The sequence below is a fragment of the Rhea pennata genome, unplaced genomic scaffold, assembly GCF_028389875.1.
Source record: "Rhea pennata isolate bPtePen1 unplaced genomic scaffold, bPtePen1.pri scaffold_161, whole genome shotgun sequence".
In the NCBI taxonomy this organism is placed as follows: domain Eukaryota; kingdom Metazoa; phylum Chordata; class Aves; order Rheiformes; family Rheidae; genus Rhea; species Rhea pennata.
In genome coordinates this window covers 1-14,530 of record NW_026907634.1, presented here as the reverse complement: position 1 = coordinate 14,530, position 14,530 = coordinate 1, and the positions used below count along the sequence as shown (strand labels likewise).

Genomic DNA, 14,530 nt, shown 5'->3' with positions numbered 1-14,530 from the left:
ATGAGGGTTGAGGGCCTCCACAGAGGTTTAGGGGCACCCATAGAGGTTGGAGGCCCCCATGGAGGTTTAGGGGCACCCATGGGGGTTGAGGGCCTCCACGGAGGTTTAGGGGCACCCGTAGAGGTTGGAGGCCCCCATGGAGGTTTAGGGGCACCCATGGGGGTTGAGGGCCTCCACAGAGGTTTAGGGGCACCCATAGAGGTTGGAGGCCCCCATGGAGGTTTAGGGGTACCCATGGGGGTTGAGGGCCTCCACGGAGGTTTAGGGGCACCCGTAGAGGTTGGAGGCCCCCATGGAGGTTTAGGGGCACCCATGGGGGTTGAGGGCCTCCACAGAGGTTTAGGGGCACCCATGGAGGTTGGAGGCCCCCATGGAGGTTTAGGGGCACCCATGGGGGTTGAGGGCCTCCAGGGAGGCTTAGGGGCACCCATGGAGGCTTTGAGGACACCTATGAAGGTTTAGGGGCACCCCAGGGATTTTGGGGACTCCCGTAGGGGGTCCTCCCCCCCCCTCCCTGCCCCGTGAAGGGTGAGGGGTTCTGGGTGTGTGGGGGGGTCCCAGCACTGCCCCCCACCCACCCCTCCAGCCCCGACGAGCGAGCCCACCCCACCTGACGCTGGAGGACGTCACCGACACCACGGCCACCCTCAAGTGGCGCCCGCCCGTGCGGGTGGGCGCGGGGGGCATCGACGGCTACCTGGTGGAGTACTGCCGCGAGGGCTGTGAGTGGGGCGCCCCACGGCGCCGCGCCCCGAGCCCGTGGGCGTGGCCCCGCTCGCCTGCCCCACGGTCCTGCCTCCCTCCCCCCCCTCCCATCCGCCCAGGGCCCCCTAATCCCAGAGGGCACCTGTGCTGTGCCCCTAATCCCGTACCCCCCCAATCCCATACCCCCCCAATCCTATATCCCCCTAATCCTATATTCCCCAATCCCATTGCCCCAATCCCATATCCCCTAATCCCATATCCCCCATCCCATACCCCCCTAATCCCATACCCCTTAATCCCATACCCCCTAATCCCATGACCCCCAATCCCATACCCCCAATGCCATAGCCCCCGATCCCATATCCACCTAATTCCATACCCCCCTAATCCATTGCCCCTAATCCCATATCCCCCCTCTCATAGCCCCTTAATCCCATGACCCCCTAATCCCAAAAACCCCTAATCCCATACCCCCGGTCCCATATCCCCCTAATCCCTATCCAATCCCAAGACCCTTAATCCCATACGTCCAACCCTGTACACCCCTAATCTCATACTCCCAATCCCACACATCCCTAATCCCACACTCCTCTAATTCCATACTCCCCTAATCCTTTACCCCCAACCTCATCGCCCCCTAATACTATATCCCCCTAATCCCATGTCCCCAATCCCGTATTCCCCAAATCCTGTGCCCCCAATCCGTTAACCCTAACCTTATACCCCCCTAATCCCATGACCCCCAACCCCATACCCCAAATTTATACGCCCCTAATCCCATATCCCCCTAATCCCATACCCCCAACCTTGTAACTCCCTAATCCCGTATCCCCCCAATCCCATACCCCCTAATCCTATGTCCCCAATACCATATCCCCCTAATCCCGTGTCCCCCAACCCCACACCCCCAGCCCCACAGCCCACTAATCCCCGTGTCCCCCAAACCCCTACCCCCCTAATCCTGTGTCCCCCAACCCCATACCCCCAGCCCCCCAGCCCCCTAATCCCATGCCCCCCAACCCCCTACCCCCCTAATCCCATGCCCCCAAACCCCATACCCCCGGCCCCCCAGCCCCCTAATCCCATGCCCCCCAACCCCCTACCCCCCTAATCCCACACCCCCAAACCCCACACCCCCGGCCCTCCAGCCCCCTAATCCCATGCCCCCCAACCCCCTACCCCCCTAATCCCATGCCCCCAAACCCCACACCCCCGGCCCCGCAGCCCCCTAACCCCGTGCCCCTCACCGCGCGCCGCTTGCCGCAGCGGACGAGTGGATCCCGGCCAACACGGAGCTGGTGGAGCGCTGCGGCTTCACGGTCAAGGGGCTGCCCACGGGCGAGAAGCTGCTTTTCCGCGTCATCGGCGTCAACATCGCCGGCAAGAGCCCCCCGGCCACCCTGGTGCAGCCCATCACCATCCGGGAGATCGTGGGTGGGTGGCGGGGCGGGTGGTGGCTGGTGGGTGGTGGTCCCGGTCCCGGTCCCGGCTCACGCTGCGGCTCCTCTGCCCGCAGAGCGCCCCAAGATCCGCCTGCCCCGGCAGCTCCGGCAAACCTACGTGAGGAAGGTGGGGGAGCAGGTGAACCTCGTCATCCCCTTCCAGGTGAGCGCCCAGGGGCACCGCGGGGGGTGGGGTGGGGGGGAAGCTCGCAGCCCCCCGGGGCACCTTTGGGGATACTGACAGCCCATTTGGATACCTTTTGGGGACGCCAGCAGCCCTTGAGGCACCTTTGGGGACACTCATGGCCCTTGGGACACCTTTGGGGACAATCATGGCCTTGGGGACACCTTTGGGGGACACATGGCCCTTGGGACACCTTTGTGGGACACCAGCAGCCCTTGAGGCATCTTTGGGGGCACCAGCAGCCCTTGGGACACCTTTGGAGACACTCACAGCCCTTGGGACACCTTTGTGGGACACTTAGGGCCCTTGGGACACCTTACAGGACACTCATAGCCTTTGGGACCCCTTTGTGGGACAATCATGGCCTTGGGGACACCTTTGGGAGACACTTATGGCCCTTGGGACACCTTTGTGGGACACCAGCAGCCCTTGAGGCATCTTTGGGGGCACCAGCAGCCCTTGGGACACCTTTGGAGACACTCACAGCCCTTGGGACACCTTTGTGGGACACTTAGGGCCCTTGGGACACCTTACAGGACACTCATAGCCTTTGGGACCCCTTTGTGGGACAATCATGGCCTTGGGGACACCTTTGGGAGACACTTATGGCCCTTGGGACACCTTTGTGGGACACCAGCAGCCCTTGAGGCATCTTTGGGGGCACCAGCAGCCCTTGGGACACCTTTGGAGACACTCACAGCCCTTGGGACACCTTGATGGACACTTAGGGCCCTTGGGACACCTTACGGGACACTCATAGCCTTTGGGACCCCTTTGTGGACAATCATGGCCTTGGGGACACCTTTGGAGACACTTATGGCCCTTGGGACACCTTTGTGGGACACCAGCAGCCCTTGAGGCATCTTTGGGGGCACCAGCAGCCCTTGGGACACCTTTGGAGACACTCACAGCCCTTGGGACACCTTTGATGGACACTTAGGGCCCTTGGACACCTTACGGGACACTCATAGCCTTTGGGACCCCTTTGTGGGACAATCATGGCCTTGGGGACACCTTTGGGAGACACTTATGGCCCTTGGGACACCTTTGTGGGACACCAGCAGCCCTTGAGGCATCTTTGGGGGCACCAGCAGCCTTTGGGACACCTTTAGGGACACTCACAGCCCTTGGGATGCCTTTGATGGACACTTAGGGCCCTTGGGACACCTTTGGGAGATACTTAGGGCCCGTGGGACACCTTCATGGGACACCAGCAGCCCTTGAGGCATCTTTTGGAGACACTCATGGCCCTTGGGACCCCTTTGTGGGACACCAGCAGCCATTGAGGCATCTTTGGTGGACACTCATGGCCCTTGGGATACCTTTGGGGGACACTTACAGCCGTTGGGGCACCTTTGGGGGACACCAGCAGCAGTTGAGGCATCTTTGGGGACACCAGCAGCCCTTGGGACACGTTTGTGGAAGGCTGGCAGCCCTTGGGACACCTTTGAAGATGCTCACAGCCCTTGGGACACCTTATGGGACACTCATAGCCTTTGGGACACCTTTGGGTGTACTTAGGGCCCTTGGGACCCCTTTGTGGGACACTCATGGCCCTTGGAACACCTTTGTGAGATACTTAGGGCCCTTGGGACCCCTCTGGGGGACACTCATGACCCTTGGGACACCTTTGGGAGATACTTAGGGCCCTTGGGACCCCTTTGTGGGACACTCATGGCCTTTGGGGCACCTTTGTGGGACACTCATGGCCCTTGGGACATCTTTGGGGCCACCAGGCAGTGGGAGGTGACGCTGCCAGCGTGTCCCCAGGGGAAGCCGCGGCCGCAGGTGACCTGGAGCAAGGAGGGGCAGGCGCTGGACAAGGACATCAACATCCGCACGTCCGACTTCGACACCATCTTCTTCATCCGGGCGGCCGAACGCCACCACTCGGGCCAGTACGAGCTGAGCGTGCGCATCGAGAACATGGAGGACACGGCCAGCCTGCGCCTCCGCATCGTCGGTGCGGGCGCCTCCCGGGCGCGCCGGGAGCACTGGGAGCGCTGGGAGCACTGGGAGCACTGGGAGCGGGAGTGCTGGGACAGCTAGGAGCACTGGGAAGGCTGGGAGTGGGAGCGCTGGAAGCGGGAGTGCTGGGACAGCTGGGAGTACTGGGAGCACTGAGAGATGGGAGTGAGAGTGCTGGGACAGCTGGGAGCACTGGGAGCAGGAGTGCTGGAGCACTGGGAGCACTGGGAGCGGGAGCACTGGGACAGCTGGGAGCACTGGGAGTGGGAGCGCTGGGACAGTTGGGAGTGCTGGGACAGCTGGGAGTGGGAGTGCTGGGAGCGGGAGTGCTGGGACAGCTGGGAGTACTGGGAGCACTGAGAGAGCTGGGAGAGTGCTGGGACAGCTGGGAGCACTGGGAGCGCTGGGAGTGGGAGCACTGGGACAGCTGGGAGCACTGGGAGCGAGAGTGCTGGGACAGCTGGGAGCAGAAGTGCTGGGAGCACTGGGAGCAATAGGAGCAGGAGTGCTGGGACAGCTGGGAGCAGAAATGCTGGGAACACTGGGAGCAATAGGAGCAGGAGTGCTGGGACAGCTGGGCGCAGAAATGCTGGGAACACTGGGAGCAATAGGAGCAGGAGTGCTGGGACAGCTGGGAGCAGAAGTGCTGGGAGCACTGGGAGCAATAGGAGCAGGAGTGCTGGGACAGCTGGGAGCAGAAATGCTGGGAACACTGGGAGCAATAGGAGCAGGAGTGCTGGGACAGCTGGGAGCAGAAATGCTGGGAACACTGGGAGCAATGGGAGCAGGAGTGCTGGGACAGCTGGGAGTGCTGGGACAGCTGGGAGCGGGAGTGCTGGGAGTACTGGGAGCGCTGGGAGCGAGAGTGCTGGACTGCTGGGAGCGAGAGTGCTGGGACAGCTGGGAGCACTGGGAGCAATGGGAGCAAGAGTGCTGGGACAGCTGGGAGCAAAAGTGCTGGGTGCACTGGGAGCGGGAGTGCTGGGACAGCTGGGAGCACTGGAAAGGCTAGGAGTGGGAGTGCTGGGAGAGCTGGGAGCACTGGGAGCGCTGGGAGTGGGCCTGCTAGGAGCACTGGGAGTGGGCATGCTGGGGCAGCTGGGAGCACTGGGAGTGCTGGGAGCAGGCCTGCTGGGAATACTGGGAATGTTGGGAGCACTGGGAATGCTGGGAATGGCCTGCTGGGAACACTGGGAGAGAGAGAACTGGGACTATTGGGAGCATTGGGAGTGCTGGGAACACCAGGATCACTGGGAGAAGGGCTGCTAGAGCACTGGGGAGTGCTGGGAATACTAGGAGTGGGCCTGCTGGGTGCACTGGGAGTACTGGGAACACCAGGATCACTGAGAGAGGGAGAGCTGGGACTGCCAGGAGCACTGGGAATGCTGGGAGCACTGGGAACGCCAGGATCGCTGGAGTGCTGGGAGAGTATGAACTGGTACCACCAGGAACACTGGGAGAGCAGGGCATGCTGGGAACACCAGGAGCACTGGGAGAGGCAGAGCTGGGAGCACTGGGAGTGTTGGAAGCACAGTGAGAGGAGCTGCTGGGAGCACCAGGAGTGCTGGGAATGGGCCTACTGGGAGCACTGGGAACAGGGCTACTGGGAGAGCTGGCAAGGTTGGAAGCACTGGGGCCACTGGGAGTAGGCCTGCTGGAGAACTGGGAGCACTGGGATGGGGAACTGGGAGCACTGCGATGGCATGTCCTAGGAGCACTGAGAGAGCTGGACTGGGAGTGCTGGGCTGGGGGACTGGAAGCTTGAAGTAGGGGGTACTGGGAACACTGGGCTGGGGGCACTGGGATAGCAGCACTGCGGTATTGGGGGGCAGTTAGGGGTATTTGGGGCCCGGGGGGTATTTAGAAGGGGTATCTGGGGGCTGGGGGAGCACTGGGAGGGGATTTGGGGGCACTGGGGTGTTGGGGGGGACAGTAAGGGGGTATTGGGGGCCCGGGGGGTATTTAGAAGGGGTATTTGGGGGCTGAGGGGTATTGGGGGGGCAGTAAGGGATATTTGGGGGCCTGGGGGGGTATTTAGAAGGGGCATTTTGGGGCCGAGGGGTATTGGGGGGGGCTGTAAGGGATATTTGGGGCTCCGGGGGGGTATTTAGAAGGGGTATTTTGGGGGCAAGGGGTATTGGGGGGGGCAGTAAGGGATATTTGGGGGCCCGGGGGGTATTTAGAAGGGGTATTTTGGGGCCGAGGGGTATTGGGGGGGCAGTAAGGGATATTTGGGGATGGGGTATTTAGAAGGGGTATTTTGGGGGCAAGGGGTATTGGGGGGCAGTAAGGGATATTTGGGGGCCTGGGGGGTATTTAGAAGGGGTATTTGGGGGCCGAGGGGTATTGGGGGGGCAGTAAGGGATATTTGGGGGCCCGGGGGGGTATTTAGAAGGGGTATTTTGGGGCCGAGGGGTATTGGGGGGGCAGTAAGGGATATTTGGGGGCCCGGGGGGGTATTTAGAAGGGGTATTTTTGGGCCAAGGGGTATTGGGGGGGCAGTAAGGGATATTTGGGGGCCCGGGGGGGTATTTAGAAGGGGTATTTTGGGGGCAAGGGGTATTGGGGGGCAGTAAGGGATATTTGGGGCCCGGGGGGTATTTAGAAGGGGTATTTTGGGGGCAAGGGGTATTGGGGGGGCAGTAAGGGATATTTGGGGATGGGGGGGTATTTAGAAGGGGTATTGGGGGGGCAGTAAGGGATATTTGGGGGCCTGGGGGGGTATTTAGAAGGGGTATTTGGGGGCTGAGGGTATTGGGGGGGCAGTAAGGGATATTTTGGGGCTGGGGGGGGCTATTTAGAAGGGGTATTTGGGGGCCGGGGGGGGGGATTTGAGGGTACTGGAGTGTTGGAAGCAGTAAAGGGATATTTGGGGGCGAGGAGGTATGGGGGGATATTTGGGGGCAGGGGGAGGTATTTGGGGAGGTATTTGGGGGCTGACCCCCCCCCCGACCCCCTGACCCCCCCCCCCCCAGAGAGGCCCGGGGCCCCCCCCCACGCCGTGAAGGTGAAGGAAGTTTGGGGCTTCAACGCGCTGCTCGAGTGGGAGCCACCCAAGGACGACGGCAACTCCGACATCACCGGCTACTGCGTCCAGAAGGCCGACAAGAAAACCATGGTGGGGGGGCCAGGGGGGGCCCAACTGCCCCCCCCCCGGGCGCTAACTGCCCCCCCCCGGGCCCCAACTGCTCCCCCCAGGGCCCCAATTGCCCCCCCCCCGGGCGCTAACTGCCCCCAAACTGCTCCTCCCGCTCCCTGCAACAGGCCCCTGCTGCCCTTCGTGCGCCCCACCGTTCCCCTTTTATTCTTTGCCCCCCCCAATTCTCTCCTTGGCCCCCCTGAGCCCCTAACTACCCCCCCAGCTCCTTCCCTGCCCCTCCGAGCCCCTACCTGCCCCCCCAGCTCCCCCAGAACCCCTAACTGCCCCCCCGAGCCCCTATGTGCCCTCCAGCTCCCTCCCTGCCCCCCAAAAGCCCCTAACTGCCCCCCAGAGCCCCTACCTGCCCCCCCAGCTCCCTCCCTGCCCCCCAAGAGCCCCTACCTGCCCCCCAGCTCCTTCCCTGCCCTCCCAGAGCCCCTAACTGCCCCCCTAGAGCCCCTAACTGCTCCCCCCCAGGTCTCTCCCTGCCCCCCAGCTCCCTTCCTGCTCCCCCAGAGCCCCTAACTGCCCCCCTTAGTTCCCTCCCTGCCCCCCTAGTGTCCCTACCTGCCCCCCAGAGCCCCTAACTGCCCCCCCAGCTCCCTCCCTGCCCCCCTAGAGCCTCTGCCTGCCCCTCCAGAGCCCCTCCCTGCCCCCCTGAGCCCCTAACTGCCCCCCAGTTCCCTCCCTGCCCCCCCAAGCCCCCTTCTAACCAACTCTCCCCAACCCTCCCTCCCAAACTGCCCCGCGCACCCACTAACCACCCCGCTGGGAACCCCCTAACTGCCCCCCTCCCCACCCAAACACCCCGCACTCTCCCCCCCCCACCACCAAAAAAAAAAAAATCCAGGAGTGGTTCACGGTGTACGAGCACAACCGCCTGACGCGCTGCACCGTGCCGGACCTGGTGATGGGCAACGAGTACCTGTTCCGGGTGTACAGCGAGAACGTGTGCGGGCTGAGCGAGACGCCCGCGCTCTCCCAAAACAGCGCCCGCATCCAGAAAGAAGGTCCCCGGACGCCTGGGCCCCCGCACAGCCACCTGGCTGGGGGGGGGGGTTGGGGGGGCGGGAGGGGGGGGGGATGTGGGGGGCTGCGGTGTCTCCCCCCCCCCCCCCGGCTTTGGGAGGACTGCGGAGGGCGGCTCGGACGTTGTCCGCGTTAGGGGGGGTGTGTGTGTGTGTGTGTGTGCGTGCACGTGTGTGTGCGCGCACATGTGTGCACGTGTGTGTGTGTGTGTGTGTGTGTGTGTTGGGGGGGGGCGGATGCCTGGGTCCTTCCAGTTTTGGGGGACACCTGGGCCCCCCCCCCAAGTTGTGGGGGACAGCCCGGACACCTGGGTCCCTCCAGTTTTGGGGGAAACCTGAGTGTCCCCCCCCCAAGTTGTGGGGGACAACCCAGACACCTGGGTCCCTCTAGCTTTGGGGGACACCTCAGCCCCCCCCAGTTGTGGCGGACACCTGGGGTCCCCCCCCCCAAATTGTGGGGGACAGCCCGGACACCTGGGTCCCTCCAGTTTTGGGGGACACCTGAGTCTCCCCCCCACCAAGTTGTGGCGGGACAGCCTGGATTCCCCCCCCGTTTTGGGGGACACCTGGGTCCCTCCCGGCTTTGAGGGGGGACACTTGGGTTCCCCCCCCCCAGTTGTGGGGGACAGCCCGGATGCCTGGGTCCCCTCCTGGTTTTGGCGGACACTCAGGTCCCCCCTGGCTGTGATGGGGACACCGAGTCCCCCCCCCCAGTTGTGGGGGGACAGCCTGGATCCCCCCTCTGGTTTCGGGGACCACCTGGATCCCCCCTGGCTTTGAGGGGGACACTTGGGTTCCCCCCGACTTGTGGGGGCCACCTGGGTCCCCCCCCCCAGCTGTGAGGGAGAAAGCTAGCTTCCCCCCTCCCCAGTTGTGGAGGACAGCCTGGATCCCCCCCCCAGTTTTGAGGGTCACCTGGGTCCCCCCCCCCCAGCTGTCAGGGAGAAAGCTAGGTCCTCCCCCCCAAGTTGTGGGGGACAGCCTGGATCCCCCCTCATTTTGGGGGGGGCCACCCGTGTCCTCCCCCGGCAAAGCCTGCATTGGTGTGTGCGTGTGTGGGGGGGGGGGGGGCAGAGCAGAGTATGTGTCCCCCCACCCCACCCCACTGCTCCCCCTCTCTCGGGTCCCCCCCCAACGCCGCACCAATGTCTCCGTTCCCCCCCCCCCCCCCAGGCCTCATCCTGAAACCGATGGACTACCGGGAGCATGACTTCCGCACGGCCCCGAAATTCCTCACGCCGCTGGTGGACCGCACCGTGGTGGCCGGCTACAGCACGGCCCTCAACTGCGCCGTGCGGGGGCCACCCCAAGGTGCGGGCCGGCGGGGAGGGGAGAAGAGGGCGGGGCGGGGGGGGGGGGGGGGGGGGGGAGGGAAACCACGCCACACCAAGCCCCCCCACCCCCCCCCATTTTTCCCCTGCACTTACAGCCCAAAGTGGTGTGGATGAAGAACAAGGTGGAGATCGGCGAGGACCCCAAGTTCCTCATGAAGCACGGCGAGGGCGTGCTCACGCTGCACATCCGCAAGCCGAGCCCCTTCGACGGCGGCACCTACAGCTGCCGCGCCGTCAACGAGCTGGGCGAAGCGCTCACCGAGTGCAAGCTGGAGATCCGCGGTGCGAAATTTAGGGGACGGGCGGATGGGGTTGTTTTGTGGGTTTTTTTTTCCCCTTTTTTCCCTTTTTTTTTTTTTTTTTTTGGGGGGGGGGGGGCGAGGTGGATGGGCGACTGGTTTTTCTCCCCGCTGAGGCGGTTTTTCCTCTCCCCGCGCAGTGCCCCAGTGAAGCGGCGGCCTGCAGGAGCGGTGAGTCGGACGAGCGGCGGACGGCGGCTGATGGAGAAGCCCTTTGGTGGGGGGGGGATTATTTTTTTTTTTTAGGGGGTGTCCCCCCCCCCATCACCCCGTGCTGTCTGTCCTGCCTCCGCAGGAGCCCGGACGGAACGATGCAGGAGAAGGGGGGGAAAAAGCCGCCGCACGTCCCTCTTCGCGCCGCCGGAGAATAAACGGAGCCTCCTGGCTACATCCTGCTGCGTCCGTGTGTCCTTCCTGGGGTGGTTACGGGGTGGGGGGAGAAAAGGAAGCCCCCCTGCCGGGGGGGTGGGGGGGTGACAACACCTCTGTTAGACCTTTATCGGGGGGCGGGGGAAGCTCCTTGTGCCCAGAGCTCAGCTCGGAGGCGGGGGAAGCGGCTGCGGGTGGCGACCGGGGCTCGGGGGTCCCGGATGCTCCCCGTGGGGTGGGGAGGTGCCTGCGGAGACAGAAAGAGCGAGGTTGGGCTTGGTTGGGGGGGGACGGGGACCGGGCCTCGGCCAGACCAAGGTTGGCAGAGGGGAAGGCCGTGGGGCTGGCAGAGATGTGTGTGTGTTGGGGGGGGGGGGACACGCGCCGCGCTCACCGTGGGGCCGAGGCGGGCGCGGGTAGCGGAGCAGGTAGAGCAGCCGGAGCCAGCGGCCGAAGAGGCGCTCGAGGCGCCGGCGCGGCGCCAGGAGCTGCAGGTAGAAGGTGCGGCCCGAGGCCAAGCTCACCTTGAGCTGGTGCCGCTTCTCGCTGTGCAGGGAGAGGCGCACGAACTGCAGTGGCAGCAGCCTGCCGGAGGGGGTGGTGGTGGGGGGGGGAAAAAATTAACAGGGGGGAGGCTCAGGACATCCAGGAGGGACGGGGGAGGGATGTGGGGAAGGGGCAGGGGGAGCGGGGGACTCACCCGAAGAGTTCGAGCTCTCGGGCGCGGCGGGCAGCCCCCGGGCGCAGCGGCAGGGCCCCGCCAGCGCCTGCACCGGCCGCGCCAGCAGCATGAGGTCGGGGAGCGCCAGGCGGGGGCTGGTGGCCGCGATGCCCACGGTCACACGGGAGGCCGCATCCCCACTCTTGGTCACCTGTGGGGGGGCGGGAGCGGGGGGGGGAGTGAGGGATAGAGCGGGGGGGGGGGGCATAGCGTGGTGATGGTGGTGGTGGGGAAATGTGTCCTGCAGGGGCTCTGTGAGGCTGGAGGTGGGGGGAGCGCAGGGCTGGGGGGTGGTAACAGGGCAGCGGAGCGCGGTCTCGGTGGGGAGGGGGTGGTGGCTCGAGCGGGAGCGGAGGGGGAGGCTTGGAGCTACAGCAGAGGGGACCAAGGGGGCTGGAGGAGAAAAGGGGCTGCAGATGGGGGGGGTCCTATGGCAGACGGGATCAAGGGGGTAGTGGATGGGGGGGGCTATGGCGCAGGGGATCATGGGGGCCAGAGGGGAAAGGGGGCTGCAGATGGGGGGGCTATGGCAGAGGGGATCAAGGGGGCAGCGGATGAGGGGGGTTATGGCAGAAGGGAGCAAGGGGACAGCAGACGGGGGTTATGGCAGAGGGGATCAAGGAGGTAGCGGATGGGGGGGTTATGGCAGAGGGGATCAAGGGGGCAGCGGATGGGGGGGCTATGGCAGAAGGGATCAAGGGGGCAGCAGACGGGGGGTTATGGCAGAAGGGATCAAGGGGGCAGCGGATGGGGGGGCTATGGCAGAGGGGATCAAGGGAGCAGCGGATGGGGGGCTACGGCAGAGGGGATCAGGGGGGCCGGGGGGGGGGAAAGGGCGCTGGGGAAGAGGAGGATGAAGATCGAGGGGGCGGCAGCAGCGGGGGTGGCCGAAGCCCGGCCGAGAACGGGACCCCTCACCTGCAGGAAGTCGCTCTCGAAGAGCGGGCAGGCCCCCGCAGCTGCCCGTACTCACCGCGCTCCAGGCAGCGCCACAGCCCGCCCATGCCGGCACATGGGGGCCGAGGGAGCCGGCGCCCCGCATGGGGGAGGGGGCGGGGGGGGGGGGGGGCGAACCGCCCCGTCGGCCGCCCAAGATGGCGCCGCGCCGCCCAAGATGGCGCCGAGCGGCCGTTTGGGCGGGAACGGCGCGCGCCGCCCGCCGCCGTCCCGGCGTGCACCGCGCGGGCCAACATGGCGGCGCCGTGGCGGCGGCGGCGGCCGCTGCTGGGGTTGCGGCTGGCGCTGCCGCCGCTGCTGCTCGTGTTGCCGGTGCTGCGGGCGGCGCCGGCGGCGCCGGGATCTGCCGGGGAGGCCTCGGGCTCCGGGTGAGCCGGGGGGGGGGGGGTCGCGGCGGCGGCGGCTCGGGAACGGGCCCGGGTTTGGGGGGGGGGGGAGCAGCGAGCAGGACTCTGAGGCGACTCGTTAATATTCATGAGGGGGCGGGGCCGGTCTGTTAAGATTAATGAAGGGGGCGGGCCCGACCGGTGGCAGCTCGTCAATATTCATGAGGGAAGGGGGAAATCGTCACAAGGGGAGCTCGTTAATGTTAATGAGGGGCCGAAGCCTCGTCGCGCCTCATGAATATTCATGAGGGCGGGCAGGGCGCCCGCGGGAAGGGGCGGGGCCATGGTCCGGCTCATGAATATGCATGAAGGGCAGGGAGCAGGTGCCTCTGGCTTGTTACTATGGGGCGCTTAATGCATATGCATGAGGGGGTGGTGCTTTGGCTTATTAATATGCATCGGGGTGTCCCTAGATGGCCGGGGTGTCCCAGACGCCTGGGTCCCCCGGCTCGGGAGCACCCTGGAGCCTGGACACCCAGGTCCCCCGGCTCGGGAGCACCCCGGGCGCCTGGACACCCAGGTGCCCCGGCTCGGGAGCACCCCGGACGCCTGGACGCCCGGGTCCCCCGGCTCGGGAGCACCCTGGAGCCTGGACACCCAGGTCCCCCGGCTCGGGAGCACCCCGGACGCCTGGACACCCAGGTCCCCCGGCTCGGGAGCACCCCGGAGCCTGGACGCCCGGGTCCCCTGGCTCGGGAGCACCCCGGAGCCTGGACACCCAGGTGCCCCGGCTCGGGAGCACCCCGGACGCCTGGACGCCCGGGTCCCCCGGCTCGGGAGCACCCCGGAGCCTGGACGCCCGGGTCCCCCGGCTCGGGAGCACCCCGGACGCCTGGACACCCAGGTCCCCCGGCTCGGGAGCACCCCGGAGCCTGGACGCCCGGGTCCCCTGGCTCGGGAGCACCCCGGACGCCTGGACACCCAGGTCCCCCGGCTCGGGAGCACCCCGGAGCCTGGGTCCCCCGGCTCGGGAGCACCCCGGAGCCTGGACGCCCCGGGTCCCCTGGCTCGGGAGCACCCCGGACGCCTGGGTCCCCCGGCTTGGGAGCACCCCGGAGCCTGGACGCCCAGGTGCCCCGGCTCAGGGTCACCCCGGACGCCTGGGTCCCCTGGATTGGGAGCACCTGGAGCCTGAATGCCCGGATGCCCCGGCTCAGGGTCACCCCGGATGCCTGGGTCCCCTGGCTCAGGAGCACCCCGGAGCCTGGACGCCCGGGTCCCCTGGCTCGGGAGCACCCCGGACGCCTGGGTCCCCCGGCTTGGGAGCATCGCGGAGCCTGGACGCCCGGGTGCCTCGGCTCAGGGTCACCCCGGACGCCTGGGTCCCCAGGCTCAGGAGCACCCCGGAGCCTGAATACCTGGGTGCCCCGGCTCAGGGTCACCCCGGATGCCTGGGTCCCCCTGGCTCGGGAGCACCCTGGAGCCTGGACGCCCAGGTGCCCTGGCTCAGGAGCACCCCGGATGCCTGGGTCCACTGGCTCAGGAGCACCTGGAGCCTGAATGCCCGGATGCCCCGGCTCAGGGTCACCCCGGACGCCTGGGTCCCCTGGCTTGGGAGCACCCCGGAGCCTGGACACCCAGGTCCCCTGGCTCGGGAGCACCCCGGACGCCTGGGTCCCCCGGCTTGGGAGCATCGCGGAGCCTGGACGCCCGGGTGCCTCGGCTCAGGGTCACCCCGGACGCCTGGGTCCCCAGGCTCAGGAGCACCCCGGAGCCTGAATACCTGGGTGCCCCGGCTCAGGGTCACCCCGGATGCCTGGGTCCCCTGGCTTGGGAGCATCGCGGAGCCTGGACGCCCAGGTGCCCCGGCTCAGGGTCATCCCGGATGCCTGGGTCCCCTGGCTCAGGGTCACCCCGGAGCCTGGGTCCCCCGGCTCAGGAGCACCCCAGAGCCTGGATGCCCGGGTGTCCCCAGCTTAGGGGTGCCCCAGAGCCCAGACACCTGAGGCTCGGGGTGGGGGTTGGGGGGGGGCTCCCTGGTGCTTGGATACCTGGGTG

General features: G+C 66.2%; 2 protein-coding genes across 2 annotated transcripts in view; one reads left to right on the top strand and one right to left on the bottom strand.

Annotated features, from left to right (window-relative positions):
* The window catches only part of MYBPC2 (myosin binding protein C2), a 31,048-nt gene extending 20,578 nt beyond the window's left edge, over positions 1-10,470 (top strand). The window contains 11 exon segments of the mRNA XM_062600936.1: positions 587-606; positions 608-722; positions 1,972-2,139; positions 2,222-2,310; positions 4,102-4,294; positions 7,275-7,417; positions 8,289-8,448; positions 9,640-9,779; positions 9,896-10,111; positions 10,240-10,316; positions 10,395-10,470. Of these exon segments, the coding sequence (XP_062456920.1) occupies positions 587-606; positions 608-722; positions 1,972-2,139; positions 2,222-2,310; positions 4,102-4,294; positions 7,275-7,417; positions 8,289-8,448; positions 9,640-9,779; positions 9,896-10,111; positions 10,240-10,316; positions 10,395-10,470 (1,397 nt within the window).
* A 143-nt stretch (positions 10,471-10,613) lies between these two features.
* LOC134154218 (Golgi-associated RAB2 interactor protein 5A-like) lies at positions 10,614-12,193 on the bottom strand. Its single transcript, XM_062600934.1, is given in 6 exon segments — positions 10,614-10,715; positions 10,863-11,053; positions 11,169-11,187; positions 11,229-11,340; positions 12,108-12,137; positions 12,140-12,193. Coding segments are annotated over 6 exon segments (489 nt in total). The 3' UTR covers positions 10,614-10,632.
* Positions 12,194-14,530: the final 2,337 nt, after the last annotated feature.